The following is an 18,984-nucleotide window of genomic DNA, read 5'->3' on the forward strand; positions in this document are numbered from 1 at the left end:
AGATAAATATATTCTAATGGAATTTAATCGATTAAAATTTTCTAATGACAACAACAACAAACAAACATCCCAGAATATGTGAAAATGTAATTGGGCATCCTGTGTTACTTTGCATTGGCGGGAAATTTAGTCACGTGATTACCTGTGACCTAATCAAACGAAGCAGAAGTGTGCAGAGCAGCTCACAAATCAAAGAGAGAAACTTTACCAAATACTCAATAATTTAATGGTTCTTTCAGAAAACAGCCTATATATCAATACATAAAAAAATGCCTATAATATCCACGGTAAGTTACGCTTCAATTGTTATGAATTGCGCAGTATTCTTTTTGTGAATGGCCACCACTATTTTGTGAGAGACTTTCAACTTTCCACTCGTTGTGAAGTTTAGTGTTTTAAGGTTGTTTGGTGTTATTGCTTATATGAGATAAAACTCCGTTGCTCTCCATCATTTTTCCTAATTAATAGCTGCTGAATTATGTGCTTATTGTTAGTTTTCGACTAGACGGCAGTAGTAAAATATTTCACGATAAAATGCTGGTCGAAAAGTTTACTAAAATTCCCATTTCTAGTAAGGTTGATATATTTAATTTAAATTTATTTGCTGTTTCTCGCTAATTTGTGTGTTATGTTTGTCGAATGTTTGTTGTTGCAATAGTTTGCCACAAAATGTTTAAAACATTTTATTGTGTGGTTTTATCAGCTATGTGTTGAAATGTCTCTGTTCGGATATTGATATGTAGGATTATGCTATCATAGTTCATTGATTTACAAAATCTTTTGTGAGACATACAATGGGAATTTGAACAATACCTTTCAAAATACCCTTTATGAGTACTCAAAATACAAATTATTTTTACATGTTTTGTTTCCAAACAAATTAATATTAGAAAACAGATTGGACAAAAAGAGGATATTTATCATTGAGTTGACATTTGTGTTTGCATTTTACCCAAGCCAAACAGGATGTTGTCACACTACCTCACAGCACCTCACAGCACCTCACACATTCTCTAGAAACAGAATAATGCTGGGTTCTGGCATGTTAGTTAAGAACCAGAAGTTTTTTTTACAGTCATTTCCAAGTGATGTCCCAAAGAGCAGTTCAAAACAGGAGTTTTTTTTTTTTAATCAATAGCGGCGTTTCTCTATGCCACCCTCTTTCCTGCTTGTAGTGCCCCCTTCCCATGCTTATTGTTTCTTCCCCCCACCCGACCCTGCTTGTCATGTTTAGTGACCCATTTGACAAAATTCTTTTTTTGTTTCAGGTTTTGAGTTACTTGACTGGTACCCAGTCCCCAGCAAAGGCTGATGATGTCACACCAGCCACTGAAGTAAAACCGCAAGATGAATCCATGCAGGCTGCTGATGAGGTTCGTTTCTTGGAAATATAATCAGATTCACCATTAGCATGTTAGCACGCTTTTTGGACATTCTGATGCATGATCGTGTTTTAAACTGCAATTATAGAGAAAAAGTTAAAACATTGCTACTATAGATTAAATAGGAAGAACCAATGGCCCCAAATCCATTGACGCCTAGGCAAAGAAGAGCTTTAAAACGGGAAGTTAGACCAGGTGCACATTCACCATTAGTAAAACACAAAAAGACATTACAAAGAAATAGCACAATGTCAAGACAACGGAAAAATTCCCCTAGAATTAGCATGCCTGAAAACCCTGCCGCAAAGAGTACAAGCCCACAGTCATTCAATAGTAGAGGTAGACTTAGAAGGACAAGACAGCAAACAATACCAGCGATATTCAAGCGTGGCAAAGGTCCTACAAATTCTGGGAAAGCAATTGATGTATCAAACGGCACAACCAGAGAAGATCTTCCATCACTTGAAAGCACTGAAGAAGGCTCCTCATCTGATAACACAAAAGAGGGAAAGCCTCATAGTGGTTTAAAAGGAGATGAAAGCTCAAACCATTCTCCTAGGTTGCCTTCAGTAGAATGTAGCACAAACATTTCAACAGGCAAAGAGGCCAGGCAATGTCAATTGGGTAACACATTCCCTGATCAAAAGATAAAGTTGGTTAGCAGAAGTGAAGAAAGTGGTAAGCGCAGAAGCAGGTCTTTAGACAGAGATACATCATTAACAAACAAGAAAAAGAGGCCATCGAGCTTGCCCTCAAGAGTAAGGAATAAGTCTGCAAGCCCTTCAACAAGAAAAGCTAAGGTGTCATTAGAGGCAGGGCCTTCAAATTTACACCATGGAGCTGCCACAATTGAGGATTCTGGACCAAGTGTAGATCCCCCTGGAACTCCACTCAGAAGGCTAAGGGGGAAGTCTATATGGAAAAATGAGGCAAGTCAGGAAGCTAGAGTCGACACAGCAACAAGGAAGGTATTTTTAAGCATTAACTATTTTTTTTGCCTTTTTCATTCGACACCCTTGTCAATGCAATGCTGACACATGAATGTGTGCGACTACTTTAATTAAATGTCACACAGCTCAAAATTTTAGTTGTGCAGAATCTTAGTTAAATCAGTTGTTCACATTGAAATAGATTATTTGATGAGCTTAGTAACGACTTGTTACAATACATGTATAAGGGCATACATTTGCTGTTCATTAATTTTCAACAACCTCATGGCTCGCACCAATTTAGGTTTGCATTGAGTAAGTATGGCTATAGTACTGGTCTATTTTATAGCGTAGCATCTCCGCTACTGATACAAAGATGTGAAAGATTTATCTGCCATCAAAAAGGCATATTTTTAAATTGTAGAAAAAGACTAAACATCATGCTTCACAAGGCAATCCCTCTGGAGACCAGCTAGTGCCAAGCTCTGATGAGAAGGTAGTAAGTTAGATTGAGAACTTAAAGTATATAGATATGAGTGATACAAAAAGAACTGATAATCAATGTAGATTTAAGTAGCAGTGCTCTTTTAATTAGGTTTTATTTGACATACCCTTTAACTTGTGAGTGCAGTGTTGGGAAATGGGACCTCGGTTTTGTGTTCTCAGAAAATACAGTAGAAACAAAGTTCAACTCACTCACATCACCATTTTTAACCTACTCCAGTCCTGAACACAGGTTTTCTTGGTTCAGAGCCCCGGGGAGGGGGGGGGGGGGTCTCCGATATCAAATGGACGGGGATTATCCTCTGTTTTTTTTTAAGCAACCCTAAAAAATTTCTAAAATGGGTGTGGTTTGGCATGAATTTACCCCCTAAAAGATACCTCAAACAAAGGTAAAAAATTTGTAATAAAATCACTTATTTAAAACTGACTCTAATAGAAAATTGACATGTTTTAAGGCTCTTTCGTGAGCTACAAGTAAGATGAGCGATGGGTGTAATAGCACCCTAAAAGATACCAGATATAAGGGACGATAGTGTAAGTTTGACCTAGCAGTGGTACAATACCAGTGTGCTACATATTACTTCTGGAAGTCATCTATTCTACAGTAAGCTGATATTTTTCTTAAAGGCTAAAATAAGTTATTTTGTAATAGATTCCCCATGTGGAAGAGGCCTGTATCACAGAGAGTATGGAGCAAGCTGAAAAAGAGATACACCAGCAATTACACAAAGATGATGATACTGAGTGCAAAGAGGTGATATATCACAACTACATTACCTTGGAAAATATGTATTCAGCACTTGCTGCAAGTTTATGCAAATTGCCCATTGGTTTGCAATTCCTAAACAACCTAAATTACCTATGGACTTAACCAAGGGAAGTTGTCTAAAAAATAAAAAAATAGAGGCTTTCCCAATTGTACTGTCAGCCATTGTAGCCCTGTCTGTATACAACAATGTAAGTTTTTTACGTCTGTGATCATTCATTCAACAATTGAACAGTTTAATTTGTTTCCTGTGCAGAGTGTTAAGGAGTGGCATGACATGGTGGAGCAGCAGAGATTTGCACGCCTACAGCACTTGCTTGACAAGTCCAACATCTACTGCCAGTTCCTCCTCAAACGAATGGAGGACCAGCGTAAAGAAGAGGAGAATCGCCAAAAGAGACGAGAGAAAAAAGAGGAGAACAAGCTGGCCAAACAGGAGCAGCAGGTACGTACTGACTGTAGATATATGGTACGAGAGTGACATTAGTGTTTTCCTCTGTGACGCAAAACTTAGGTTTATATCCACCATACTTATGCCATGTTGAGACTTTTTAGAGGCTCTACAACGTTATTCAGATTGTCAAGCATTGCATTAAATTGTTAATTTGTTGGCATTGAATTTGCTGTTATCAAGCATTTGCAATCCATCAAGTAAATTCTTGAAAATAAATAACAGTATAAACCCTTTGAAATTGAGGTTACTCCCAAAAATGCAGGAACCTGAATAAAAAAAAGTGTGCACACCCCAAAATGATAATTGACAACTTCCCCATCATAAAATCTTCAAAATTCCATTATGCTTTTTTGGCCTGTAATAATCTGTTAGGTGCCTGAAGTAAAAGAGAAGAGAGCTACTCGAAGTGGACTAAAAGAAGCCTCAGACAGCCAAGATTCAGTCAGCCCTGGTGTACCAAAAACACCAGCCCGGCGTGGTCGGAAAAGAAAAGCAGAGGGTGATCCAAAGGCATCTTATAAAATAGCAGACTACATTTCAGAAGAGGTTTGTAATGTTAAGCTCATGTTCATGTTGTCCCTAAAGAATTTGTCTAGCACTTCGCAAGGAGATTGAAATCTGTAAAATTTCAGTGTCAATGTCAAGGTTGTTTAAAAGAAAAATAAAATCAAATATGGAACCTTTTTCATTGAGATTGCAATAGTGTTCCAATGTCTTGTAAAACTGATCCAAAACTACAGTACAAGTAAGATTGTTGTATTTATGTTATGCAGGCAATTGTGAAGAAACAGAAGCTTGGTCAGAAAGAAAATAAGACACCCCCAACATCACCTTCCATACAACAAGTTCCCAAGGGAAAATCACCCAAGGTACAGCACCTAAGATAACAAGCAGGGTATACTGTTTTTTTATGGTTAGTATGCATGGTTAAGATTTGTTTATAGGGGGTTCTTAAACCAAGTTATTTTAGGGTGAGAGGGGTGCACTTGAAGAAGGGGGGAGGGATTATGGAAAAGGGGGGTAAGGGGGAAGGTCCAGAAAGGGTTTTGAAAAAGGTGTCCCAAAAAGAGACAATAGTGGAAAGTGTTAAACATAGTACAGTTTAAGACCCTAAGAGTAACAATAATATGCACAAGGTTATTAAAAGGACTTCAAAATTGACACAATTGCAACATATTTTTCATGTAGCTTCTGTCCATTACAGCATGCCCCCAAGGAGATTGCAGCTCAAACACGCTACATAAATGGCGAGGAAGTGTCACCTCTACAGCCAGTCCTGCTGACGGGTGGAGCACTTAGAAGTTACCAGCTAGAGGGCGTGGAGTGGCTGAAGGTACAAATACTTTAATCAACAATGCTGCTGATTGGTTCGTTGGAATATTGATATCTAGTAGCGCATGCAAGCATGAAAAATGTGTTAAAAGTGTGCCCTACTAATGGTCACAATAATGGACATGCGCTTACAGATCACATGACTGTTTGGCAAACTAACACTAGCACATGCTCAGGCTTTTAGCGGCAAAATGATAGCAACAAAAACCAACTTGTTCAGCCCTTATGAAAAAAGCCATTTTTTTAGAAAAGGTTTTGTTCAATTTAAAGATTTTATTTTTTCGTCATTCTCTGGTGTTAAGGGTGCAGTTATTTCTGTGATTTTGGTTTGAATTTCCTACCCAGAAAGTTCATGTGATCTCTTAGCGCGAGTCCCATATTGTTGTTTAGTTAAAAAAAATGACTTTCAATATGCAGATTTTTTTGTCCATGTCATGCTATGTCAAACATGGTATATCATGTCATACAGTATACTGTATGTATCTTTTAGGGCTGACATACCCTGATGTTATGACATCTATTTGCATGACACAGTATGCGTTATTGATTGTGAATATGTTTGCACAGGGTCTGTATGAGAATGGTGTTAATGGCATCCTAGCAGATGAAATGGGACTTGGAAAGACAATTCAGTGTATCGGACTTGTCTCTTATCTTATTGAGATGGGGGTTCGTGGACCTTTTCTTGTGGCAGCTCCACTGTCAACCCTTCCCAACTGGGTGTCTGAGTTCAGACGGTTCTCTCCTCAAGTAAGTGTAGGCTGGTCATAGCTTGACTATAGATTGGTCTTTTGTCTTTTAACCCCATACATCCATGACATCTCAAGGGAGATAAATCAATACAAGGTTGATGTGGTTTGTTTTGTGAAAGCAGGTACTGTAGGTTTTCTGATTTTTCTAGCATTGGCTATAAATCTGATTTGTTTCCCAGATTCCATCATGCCTCCACAAACATCTAGTTTTTCTTTTTTTTTCTAGTCATACTACCCTGACCTTATCATAAGAAATTGGTCTACAAAAAAACCCACACAGCAAAATTGGTGTCTTGTCACACATGGTTTAAAATAGCTTAACACATTGACCCCTCAACCGGCCTGTACCGGCTTTGGGAAGTACCCACAACCCAAAAAATTCATAAGTTCAAAATAAACACAACAAGATGAAGATACTCAGGCATCAGTCTAAGGGATAAATGGTCTTGCAGATATGCATCCAACCAAGGTGTTGGCATCTACCCTTAAGCCAAATAATAGCACAGGTTCTTTGACAAATTTCAAATCGAACAAGGGTAGAAAAGAAGAATCACCCCTCTCAATAAAACGCTCAAAATACCACACAAGGGAGAGAGATCAGCAAACACAGCTCAAGACACAAATAGATACCTTTATTCTGATCCTCCAGTTACATTTCCTTGGCCTCAAAACACAATGTCCATTCCTTGAAGGATTGTACAACCACGAAAATGTCTTTACGTATTGCAAAGCATTCTGGGAGATCCAGGGGAAAATTCAGACCCAGAATAGCAGTGTAAACAATTTTGCAATTAATTTGGTTTCAGAAAAGACAGCATTTAGGAGAGCTGTGGTGATTCATTAGAAAATTATTTTCTCATCTGGGCAAAGCCAAACAAAAAAAAATCATCATGAATCCACCTTTGCTTGCAAATATCCATAAGCAAAGCACTCAATTATGCCCCAAAAGACTTCAAGATGTCCTGAGACACTCTCCTAATATGCTCATAGCTGTATTTTTTTATGAAAAATACAAGCAACCATCAACTTGTGCTGGCTTCAGCACAACGACGGGGGATTAAAAGTGGGGACCGCAAAGCACTGTTGGAAAGCTTGGATACCGCTGACTAGGTGCAGCTGTGTTTGACTTTGACGGGCGGTATAAAACTCAGAATAGGGGGGGAGGTATCTGTTTTCAGTCTGTTTTTTGTAAATTCAGCTCCAAAAAAGCCAGGAGTCAATGGGTTAATATTTAACTGTTTACTATTTTGCTGCAGATCCCTGTCATCCTATACCACGGTAGTATCCAAGAACGCACAAGTCTGAGGCGTAAAATAACCAAGCTGAAGAAAGCAGGCCCCTTTGAGACCATGCCAGTGGTAGTCACATCCTATGAGATCGCCATGAACGATCAGAAGCACCTCTTCCAGCTCATGTGGAAACACATGATTGTGGACGAAGGGCACCGCATCAAGAACCTCAACTGCAGACTCATAAGGTATGTTTTTTTATTTTATTACCTCTTTCATACTAAGGTATATGCTGTAACGGAGGAGAACCAGTATGTGTGTAATGTTTTTGGATTGTATGGGGTCACAATGCCTGAACTGTGTAGACATATTTTGTATGTTCTGTACTGTTTGCAATACTTACAGTATATACTGTATATATACTGTATGCATGTATGTCACATCATACAAATGTAGCTGCCCTGTAAAAGTTTGTTTGGCTTGAAAATGGAATGATATGGTGGTAACATAGTCTTTAGGAACTGCCCCCAGAACTTTATGTAGTACACGATATTTAGAAGGCTCATGTGTATACATATATAAGAGGCTTTGAGTATGTGACTTGAGTCAATGTATGTATGTGACCTGAAGGTTTATTGGTATACAAGTACCACTGTGACCTTGAGTAAACATACTATGTCACTGAGTCAACATGTAACTGGAGTATGTGTGAGCTGTTTAAACATATGTATATGAGCTGAGTATGTGACCTGAGTCAACGTACTTTGTCATTGGAGTATGTATGACCTGAGTCAACGTACTTTGTCATTGGAGTATGTGTGACCTGAGCCAACATGTGATTTGAGTGTGTGTGACCAGAGAGTCAACATACTTTGTCATTGGAATATGTCTGACCTGAGCCAACATGTGATTTGAGTATGTTTGACTTGAGAGTCAATGTACTTTGTCACTAAAGTATGTGTGACCTAAGCCAACATGTGATTTGAGTATGTGCGACCTGAGAGTCAATATACTTTGTCACTAGAGTATGTGTGACCTGAGTCAATATGTGATTTGTTTATGTGTGACCTGTGTCAACGTATGTGAACTTAATCACTTATGTGATCTGAGTGTTTGACCTGCGCATGTGACCTGATTACTGCTCTGGAATTTGTTTTAAGCCCAATTATTAATTAATGATTTTATAGCTTATTATTTTCATTTGATTGTCAGGGAGCTGAAGAGCTATAACTCAGCCAACAGGCTTCTTCTCACTGGAACGCCTCTACAGAACAACCTTGCTGAGCTGTGGTCACTACTGAACTTTCTCCTGCCTGATATCTTTGATGACTTGAACAGGTGAGAGCTTAACCCATTCGCTCCTATAATGCCCTGAAATTCCCTGCAGGAAAACAAGATAGAGGTTAGCTAATTAAAAGATGCTGTGCATTGACGGCAATGGTGATGTGACCAAAAATAAAAATTAAGTACATTCTATAATTCCAAACAAGCAAATTACGCTAAGACCTTGTTTCATCCGTAGGGGACAATGGTAATTTAGTTTACAGCATGATCATTTTTATCCTTGCTAGGTTGTGAATCTTGGTGTTTTAATGTTGTAGTTTTTTAAAAGCTGGGTATAATGTATAGTTCCACTTAAATGTACATGCATTTTATGTCTGGCATTTTTAGATTGTCTATTGTTTTTTTTAACCGTTGCTGATAATTTTGACCTCGGACCTGCTGACCAAGGAGTTGATAGTGGTGATATGGAGTTTACCTGGTGACTTTCAATACTTTCTATAAAGTTTTTTCAAAAGAATAGGTAAATTTTTACATTTTCAAAAGTGATATACTACTCTAGATATCAGACTTTTACCATTAAAATGGTAATGTAAATAATTTTATTTGACACTGTAAAGCATCTTTAAAGTATCATACTTGACTTTGTTGCTATTACTTATCATATCTATCTTTTGTGTAGCTTCCAGAGATGGTTTGACTTTAGTGCAATTAATGATGAGGGAGGTAACGAGAAGATCATCGCACAAGAGAAGGAACACCAAGTGCTGGAAAGACTTCACTCAGTAAGCGTGACAAATGTTGATACCCAGGGTGGGGTAGACAGGGCTGATGGACCTATCTTATAAAGGGTATAAAGTCTCCTGATACCCTTGCTATCTCTTTGGGTATAAAATTCGACAAACTGCTATTCATTAGGGGATATTCAAGGACTTTTCCGATTCTGCTATCTCTAGGGTATGAAATATAAAACCACTCTATTCCTCAGGGAATGTTTAAAGGTTTTTCCGATTCTACTATCTCTAAGGATTAAAAATTTCTTTCGAACACAACCAATTTGCTATTCTTAGGGGTAAGAATTGCCATTGACCACACCCAAAGTGCTAACGTTTAGAATTTATTTTGCCGACAATCACCCCTCAATCAATCAATCAATTTTTATTGGTAAAACTTGGTTATAACATACATAGGAAGAGCCTAAGCCGGAGCCTTAAGTAGCCTAAAGTCAGATATATTAAGAGTACAGGAGTGAAGGGTCGATGTATAGTTTACAAGATTGGTACAATGAAAAAAATATATATTACAACATCCATCCAAGGAGTCCCCCCCCCCCCCCCTCCCGGGTGTTGATGTGTCTTGTATCTGATTGTAGAGTATACCAAACTGGTATTCCATCTCTCCCACAGATCCTGACTCCTTTTCTGCTACGTCGCCTGAAGACAGATGTAGAGCTATCTCTTCCCCCCAAGAAGGAGGTCCTTGTACGTGCCCCCCTCACCTCAAAGCAGACAGAATTCTACAGAGCTGCTCTAGACAAGACTATTTTAGATATCGTTGGGGACAATAAGGTATGTACGCATAGATGAACTATGCCACAGTCTCGATTTTGAATCCTTTTTCATCCAGACCTTTACAGTACAATAGAGACCTTAAGCAGCGACAACGGCAACGTAGACGACGACGGCAGAAAACAATGGAATTTGATCCAGAATTCAATAGCAGCACGTGAAAATGCGTTCTGTCTGATACATTACAGCTGTTTTCCATAAACCTATGACGTGAAAACTTTAAGTTTCACGGTCAGTTGAGGACGCTGATGTTAGCACTGCAAACTCCATAAACTACGTTCGCTACTGTTGAAATAATGTCCTTAGTTTATTTTTATCTGTCTCTGACTATAATGTTTTTCTTATTCCATTGCAATTCAATTATTATTGATCGCCACGCGCAAAATAATATATTTCGATCTCGTTGTCCTAGCCGTTGTCGTTGTCCTTGCTTTACTTTTAATGGAGTTATGGACACCTTGGCTGGATGTCGTCAAATATTGATTCATGAAACCAATCCATGATCTAATTTGACACGCTACCTTAGCCAACCAGAAAAAAAAGAAATGGTCCAGTGCGGATCAGAATAGAAACATCCTACCTTGCTTGTAGAAATCCAAACTATGATTCTCTTATGCTAGTTGGCTACCTTTCTTAGATGAGTAGTGCATATTGCACTCTGACCTGTTAAGTTCTGCTCAGAATTTGCCAACTTGTGAAGTTGCAACTTTTGTGACCTTTTCCTAGAACTTTCCCATCAATCTCTTTCACACTGTTTTCGTTTCAGCCATGTAGCCATCTTAATACTAAAATAACATTATTGTAAACATACTATTGAAAGTCCTTCATTATAAATCACTGTTATTTCCTACAGGATAAAGAAGAAGATAAGGTGGAGATCAGCTCAACCGGCCGAAAAAAACGCAAGTGTCGAAGAAATATCAATTACAAGATATTTGACGATGAGAAGGGGAGCATTGAAGAGCTTGCCGAGGAGCTAGCTACACTCGAGAAATCACGGTAATGTCTGTGACCACAAGCAAATTTGTACAAAGTTCATGCAGTCGAACTAGTTTTAAAATTTCAAAGAGTTATCTCCATTTGACTGTTCACACTCGTTATCAGTGCTACCTGTACCTTTTGTTAATGTGTCTCAACTGTTTCTTGGTGGACGTCAATCATGACTTTTGAATTCTTCCAATTCCTTTTGTCGCAGCTTAGTTCGATCACAACCCAAACAACGTGGATCCCCTCCCTAGCTTAACCAGTCGCGAATCGGAAACGATAAACACAAGGTTGCATTTTGATTGAAAACGAGTGTAATTGTTGTGTGTGTCACTGGTGGCTTTAACATTAAACATAATCAGATTTTGCATTGCATTCTACCACTGGACATGAAGATCAGGGGCCAGTTCCAGAAAGGCTGGATAACGTTATCCACGGACAAAAGTTATCTGTTGTATAGGATTTGTCCAGGATTTATTCGTTGAATAAGTATTTATCTACAGACAACTCTTATCTGGCCTTCTAGGAACCGGCCCCAGTTATTTGCACATACGTTCTAAGCATGATAACAAATCACTTTCAGCCGTGAAATCTGCACGCCATCCCAAAAGAGCTCCACCTACGATATCTCGATCAAGATCACCAACATTCTGATGCTGTTACGAAAGTGCTGTAACCACCCCTACTTGCTAGAGTATCCACTTGACCCCGTAACCCAGCAGTACAAGATAGATGAAGAGCTTGTTAGATGTAGTGGGAAGATGCTGCTTCTTGACCAAATGGTTCCTGCTCTCAAACGAAGAGGGCACAAGGTAGGCATTGTCTGTCACACCTTTGTTATTATTTTCATTTAATATTGGTAGACATAGTGTATTAAAATCTAGAATTAACAATCTAAAATCAAAGTTTCTACTTCATTTACCTAATTCGATCGATTAGCATCGCATTAGCCTCACGCTTGCCACCTTTGCTAGGATGACAAAATGGTGGGTGTCAGAGGGTCTTTAATGAGCAATGTCGTGTGTAAACGTTATTTTACCCCTTTCGGCTCGTCATGTTTATAGCTTCTTCTTCCGGGTGGGCCCACCTCCTTCTAATAAGAAGATCCTTGTGAGCATAGAGTGCAGTGCATGTGAGGGAGTGCCAATAAAATGTCCGTGCATGTGAGTTTAAAAAAATTGAAGCAGGGTGGTCAGTTATCCTCGAGCGGAGCTTTCAGCCGGCCTTTAAAGGCTTGATGCTTCCACCACAGAGTTCGGTAGCAAGTTCTAGTCCCGAAATGTTCTCGGGAAGAAGGACATCTTATGGTACTGTGTCCAGGAAGAGGGATCTTTGATGCTCATGTTGTTATGGTGGCGCGAGGGTCTTGTTATGGTTTCCATGGTAACAGCCTTACCCAGGTCCACCATACCAGAATGGATCTTGTAAAACAGGCTTGCTTCGGCATAATCTGTTCTGGATAGCAGATTAATATGTAGTGCCAAAACACAGAGCTCGATTTTATAGAACAGCTTTTCTTGGGTTTATAAGCATACTCTCAGATATAGATCTGTTTTGATCTATAGATCTATTTTGTTGTTGTTTCTTTGACATTGCTTATTTTCATTTCCCTCTCACCAGCCTTTATTTTAATCTGTAATTAGTATAGTATTGTTTATGCGACAAAAGAAATAAATTGAACTAAAACTAAATACCAATTTTCTGTTGTGTCTTTTTGCAGATCCTAATATTTTCTCAAATGACTAAGATGCTGGACATTCTGCAAGACTACTGCTACCTGCGAGGGTATCAGTACAGCAGGCTTGACGGGAGCATGAAAGTTGAGGACAGGCGAGAGGAGGTAGGCAATTACATGTTCTAGAAATTTCGACACCATCAAGTCGTTCAAGAGCCCTTAATTATACATGTTCTAGAAATTTCGACACCATTAAGTCGCTCAAGAGCCCTCAACTACATGTACTTTAGACACCATTAAGTCGCTCAAGAGCCCTCAACTACATGTACTTTAGACACCATTAAGTCGCTCAAGAGCCCTCAACTACATGTACTTTAGACACCATTAAGTCGCTCAAGAGCCCTCAACTGCATGTTTTTTAGACACCATTAAGTCGCTCAAAAGCCCTTAGCTACATGTTCTTTAGACACCATTTAGTCGCTCAAGAGCCCTCAACTACATGTTCTTTAGACACCATTAAGTCGCTCAAGAGCCTTCAACTACATGTTCTTTAGACACCATTAAGTCCCTCAAAAGCCCTCAACTACATGTTCTTTAGACACCATTAAGTCGCTCAAGAGCCTTCAACTACATGTTCTTTAGACACCATAAAGTCGCTCAAGAGCCTTTAACTACATGTTCTTTCGACACCATCAAGTCGCTCAAGAGCCCTTAGCTACATGTTCTTTCGACACCATTAAGTCGCTCAAGAGCCCTCAACTACATGTTCTTTAGACACCATTAAGTCGCTCAAGAGCCTTCAACTACATGTTCTTTAGACACCATTAAGTCGCTCAAAAGCCCTTAGCTACATGTTCTTTAGACACCATCAAGTCGCTCAAGAGCCCTCAACTACATGCTCTTTCGACACCATCAAGTCCCTCAAGAGCCCTCAACTACATGTTCTTTCGACACCATCAAGTCCCTCAAGAGCCCTCAACTACATGTTCTTTAGACACCATTAAGTCGCTCAAGAGCCTTCAACTACATGTTCTTTCGACACCATAAAGTCGCTCAAGAGCCCTTAACTACGTGTTCTTTCAACATTAAGTCCTAGATTAAACGGCGTGCCAGAGTTGCACCGTTCTGGTTCGGTAGAGGTTCGATCATAGAGAGGCTCTACAATAAACGTCGAACTTTTTGTTTGTTAACTCCCATGGGTATGGAGTGTAACAATATAGTCATTAGGCACAAAATACATACTGCTTTGTCTTATGGCGCTAAAATGGAGGACAGAACACGAAGACTAGAAATGACTAGAAAAGCCTTCTTGGTCAGAGCAATATGGTCTTATAGGAATAGGAGAATGAATTGATTACATGCCGCAATATATTGGATAAAGAAAAGGCGACGACTCCTGCTGCGTCTTATGTTTTTTTTTTCTTTTTTTTCTTTTTTTTTTTTTTTAAATTACGGCATTTCGCATGAAATGCACTCGTATTGTACAGGACCCGAAATGATTCCAGGACCCGAAATGATCCCCAAAAGTACCCCAACTGATCCTCGGAACCGAAACGATACCGAGGAGTCCCCGAAATCAACCCCAAGGAATTGCGGTAATGGACGAAGGGAAAGCAGAAGAAATACTTGCAATTCTTGAAGCATAATTAAGGGTTAACAGCGACTCGATTTCTAAACAACGTGACTTAAAAATATTAAATTCCAACACAATACTTCTATTTATTACATTGCCCGGCTTTAAACCCATAAACAGAGTCTAAAACAAATACACAACATTAAATTGCTACTGAAAGGAATACAGCATATATAAACATAGCACAGCTTTGCTCAGATCAACCAAACTTTTGAACTTCCATCACACTCAACATTTTGCGGTTCCGACACATGACTCTGACACTATAAATCTCATTTCCGGTAAACATCACCCCTAAAAATTAATATTCATTCGACAACCAAAAATGTATTTCAGCACGAAATCCTTGTTCATACGAGCAAATATTTACCGACACATTTTAGGCAGCCGGTTTGGCCGAGAAGATAGAATGACAAAAGCACACTGAGTAATACACTCGAACAACCCTTCTACTACCGATGCAAAATATTAAGAGGATGTGGCTTTTGTTGAAAGCAATATTATGTGAGTTTTGAATTTCCTCGTGTAGTCGTGCGTACACCCCGGCATGATCTCATGATATGCTAGGTCTTTCATTCACCGAAAACAAACATGCCAAAAAATAACTTTAAAACATCTTGCTTCCTATAAAAAGCAGCATGTCCTATCTGTAAAGACTTTCTTTTATGGCTTGTTTTGTAAAAATGATTTATCCACGCCGGGTTCTTCAAATTACTATCACAGGAATTGTTAGTTGACCCCAATTTCTGACTCAACCTCTGTATTTCCCCCGCAGCCGTATATTAAAATCTTAATACTATAGTTTTAGTTAATGTAAATTTCCTTTTAATAACACACACAAAGCTAAATGTTTCATATGTTTTTAAAACTGAAAGCCAATCCTTACACATTCCTTTAGTTGTCCATTACTGTAATTCCTTGGGGTTCTTTTCGGGGACTCCTGGGGATCGTTTCGGGTCCCGGGATCAGTTGGGGTACTTTTGGGGATCATTTCGGGTCCTGGGATCATTTCGGGTCCTGTACAGTATTTCGTGTCCCTGACACAAAGGCTGCACATCTGTACCCGGCCCGTCGGTTAATTTCCGAAACACCGCCATTTAAACTATTGCCTGAAAAGTGCGAGGCAAGGGGCTACATACGGGCTTTTAGGCTACATACAGGGTCGCAGGGGAGTTACCGTCAATTGGGCGCATGCGCGAAAAACTGGGGGAGTCGATAATATTCTGCACGGGTAGCTCCTTTTTTTATTTTTTGTTCAACCAAAACGATTTGCATTGATTATAAACTAATCTGCATAATGTAATCGTTATGACTGGTGCGACCTTGGAGCACCGTTTAATCCCTCGCCCTACCAAAGTCGCATTATCCGACTAGCCCACCCGATCCAGAAAGTTGGTGCGACCTCATTAATTCAATTTCGGACACAGTAAACGGCGTGCTAACGTCGCATTATCTGTCGATCTTTTCTAGAGCGGCTCGGTAATGCGACCCTGGCACGCCGTTTAATCTAGGCCTAAGTCGTCCAAGACCCCTGCCAGACACGCCTTTTTAACATTTTCGGAAAAAACATTTTGGAAAATATACTATGAGAGGTGATCCCAAAGTAACCACCTAAAATCAATGTATGTATGCTTATTTGGGTCAGTACGCAGCGCTTACAAGCTGCAATTTGATTGGGCAAATGAACAATATCCGCCCCTCGACACAAAGAACGAGAAGAATAGAGACAAAAGAACTCCTTTGTAGAACAAAGATAATAGGAGACAAAGCAGCTGCGTACTTACTCCTTTATTTGACGAATTCAATACAAAAATCATATCACAACAATTTCTCCAAGTGAACCGATAGATTAAGATATTTTCTTACACTTGGTATTTTGCTCAAATGACAAGATGGCGGCTAACGAGGGCTTCAATATATTTCAAAAGGGAAAGAAGTTAAATCTAGTCAGATAAATACCACGTATAGCATATTTCCTTCAAAATAATAATGTAAAGTGGCGCGACCACTTTGGAAGCTTCAGCTAAAATGGTCGTTTCTCCCTTACTTTTTTTCGAATTTTTTAATCCTTATGTATTCACCTTGACACAAACTGTATCCAAAAATGAGTGCAAAACATACTGAAAATGAATTTCAATTTTGATTTTACAAACTTCATGTTAACTATTATAAAGATTTAGTTTTTCGGGTCAGTACGAAGCTCTTACAAGCTGCAATTTGATTGGGCAGATGAACAATATCCGCACCTCGACACAAAGAACGGGAAGAATAGAGACAAAAGAACTCCTTTGTAGATCAAAGATAATAGGAGACAAAGCAGCTGCGTACTTACTCAGTTTTTTCTGGAGGGGGTGCATGGCCGCCCTTCTACCAATGTATCTGACACGCCTTTTTATGACTTGTGCAGATCGATGCTTTTGCTTCGGATCCGGAGAGATTTATCTTTCTATTGAGTACTCGAGCAGGAGGCCTGGGGCTAAATCTGTCGGCTGCAGACACTGTTATAATCTATGACAGTGACTGGGTAAGTTATCAGCCCCTCGTTGTACAATTCTTGTATACTCCTTTACATAATATGAGTGCTTGTTGGTGTGACGTCTGTCCTCTATATGAGGCACAGATGACGTCACAGCGTGTCATGAACAACAGTCACGCAACTCGACTACAGTGCTACAATATAGTTTTTGGGTGCGCGTGGCATGTGTTTGTCCTATAATAACAAATGGACCATTGACCAATCAAAGCGTACGATTTACGAGTATTGTTGTACGAATAAAAAATATTCCTGGCTAGGCCTGGTTACATTCTAAGCCTGGCGCCTAACTAACTTTGCGGTTAAGTTAGGCCTTTGTATTAGAGTCCTTTTTGTACATACCTGTGTGAGCTGGTCTTTCTCTTCCCGTAGAATCCGCAAAGTGACTTGCAAGCACAGGATCGATGTCATCGCATTGGCCAGACCAAACCCATCCTTGTCTATCGCCTTGTCACGTCTAACACTGTGGATCAGAAGATTGTCGAGCGTGCTGCATCTAAAAGGAAACTCGAGAAGATGGTCATATATAAAGGTTTGTATCAATACCATTAAGCAGTAAAGGCAGTTCCTTGCAGGGGTGGGGAATGTGCCTCCAATATACTAAAAAATAAAAGGAAATGACCAGTAGGGGCGTGGCTATACCCCTCAATATTTTCTTAATGTTTCTGTATCGTGCCCTCTAATATTTCCAGGCCTGCTTCAGTTTTGTAAGGCCAACAGAGCCTTGCCCAATTGACCACTAAACAAAAGCAATGCTGTACAGTCAACACCGCCAAACACATCAACAAAAGGGAGGCATTGCCAGTGGAGCACGTATCCTCCAACAAGTGCAACCAATCAGAAGCTTGGCACTTATTTCAAACTGTCACAAGTTATGCCTTTCTAGGGGAGAGCGCCCAAGGCTTGTTCAAGTCAGTGCCATCTGACGCAAATGCATGTAAATGAAGCAAGTCGATTATCCTACCATTTCCATGCATTTGGAAACCACAAAAAATAACGGTGTCTGAACTAAGCCTTTGGGACCTCTCTAGAAATTTCAAAACCACAAATTTTATACATTTCAAATTAAATTTTCCGCTTTTATTTTTGCAGGTAAATTCAAAGGCAAAGTTGACGGAACTACTCTCAATGCTTTGCAACTAAAAGAACTGCTTGAATCATCACACCATGATGAAATCATAAGTAAAGACGAAGTGATACTTAGTCAAAGCGAGCTTGAAAGCCTCCTCGACCGATCATCTATGTACGTGAAGAGGGAGACTAGCGCCGGTGTGCCTGATATTGATGACACGGACTCTGCCCTTTTTAGGGTCATTGAAGAAAAGAGTTGACGCTCCAAGCTATGCTTCATGATCAAGAGCTGTAAAATGACTAGCGAGGTGTTTAATTGTATATTGCTCTAAAACTGGATATACCATCCCCATGAGAACTTAGAGACAAGATGTTGTGAATCTCACTTGAGGATTACTTACTATGACTCATGATATACCTTAACATGTTCATAAGGATCTGACGTTTCATTAGACGGGAACCATTTTGAAGGACCGTTACGGCATGTTCCTATTCGTTATGTTCGTCTTTGCCATTCTCTCGCAGCGTATGTATTATCGGTCGCTAGTCGCCCTCAATGTTCAATCCTCGTTGAAACGTTTGTTCATCCATACTGGATTCACATGTCAAAACACAGGTCCCTGGATGCGGATTTGCGGATGCGAGATGTGGAAAAAGTTCGTGTAACATCCATGAGTGTACTTTTTGATATTGTTTCACTTTCTCCACTTGATTTTTACATCGACTCTAATAAACGGTTATTTAAAAACATACAAAGTTTCTACCTTTATGCACTTCCGAAGATAATGATGTTTTTGAAAGTTTCTTTTTACATCCTAGGCTTATTTTTGGAAAGGGATTAGTGGAAATATCGGATAGCTCTCGTGGTATTTATCAGTTGTATATTGGGAT

The 18,984-nt window shown here is 39.4% G+C and overlaps 1 protein-coding gene across 3 annotated transcripts; it reads left to right on the forward strand.

The window, feature by feature from the left end:
• Positions 1-128: 128 nt before the first annotated feature.
• Positions 129-18,843, forward strand: LOC5518851 (lymphocyte-specific helicase). Of its 3 annotated transcripts, XM_032363486.2 has the most exons (19): positions 129-287; positions 1,269-1,373; positions 2,736-2,807; positions 3,468-3,569; positions 3,838-4,026; positions 4,408-4,581; positions 4,809-4,904; positions 5,240-5,368; positions 5,935-6,117; positions 7,376-7,596; positions 8,561-8,686; positions 9,312-9,414; positions 10,036-10,197; positions 11,051-11,196; positions 11,765-11,993; positions 12,902-13,021; positions 16,897-17,013; positions 17,395-17,554; positions 18,115-18,843. In XM_032363486.2, the coding sequence occupies exons 1-19, from the start codon at positions 270-272 to the stop codon at positions 18,351-18,353; spliced, it is 2,691 nt and encodes an 896-aa protein (XP_032219377.2). In that variant the 5' UTR covers positions 129-269; the 3' UTR covers positions 18,354-18,843. The 3 variants fall into 3 exon arrangements, with proteins under 3 accessions (XP_032219377.2, XP_032219378.2, XP_032219376.2); XM_032363487.2 differs by lacking the exon at positions 2,736-2,807; XM_032363485.2 differs by lacking the exons at positions 129-287; positions 1,269-1,373 and adding an exon at positions 1,421-2,350.
• Positions 18,844-18,984: the final 141 nt, after the last annotated feature.

Source organism: Nematostella vectensis, chromosome 14 (genome assembly GCF_932526225.1).
Source record: "Nematostella vectensis chromosome 14, jaNemVect1.1, whole genome shotgun sequence".
Taxonomy (NCBI): Eukaryota; Metazoa; Cnidaria; class Anthozoa; order Actiniaria; family Edwardsiidae; genus Nematostella; species Nematostella vectensis.

Coding starts and splice junctions, on each gene's coding strand:
- LOC5518851 (XM_032363485.2), top strand. CDS start 1,517: ATGGCCCCAAATCCATTGACGCCTAGGCAAAGAAGAGCTTTAAAACGG. Junction 3,570..3,837: donor ATGATACTGAGTGCAAAGAG/GTGATATATCAC, acceptor TTTCCTGTGCAG/AGTGTTAAGGAGTGGCATGA. Junction 5,369..5,934: donor AGGGCGTGGAGTGGCTGAAG/GTACAAATACTT, acceptor ATGTTTGCACAG/GGTCTGTATGAGAATGGTGT.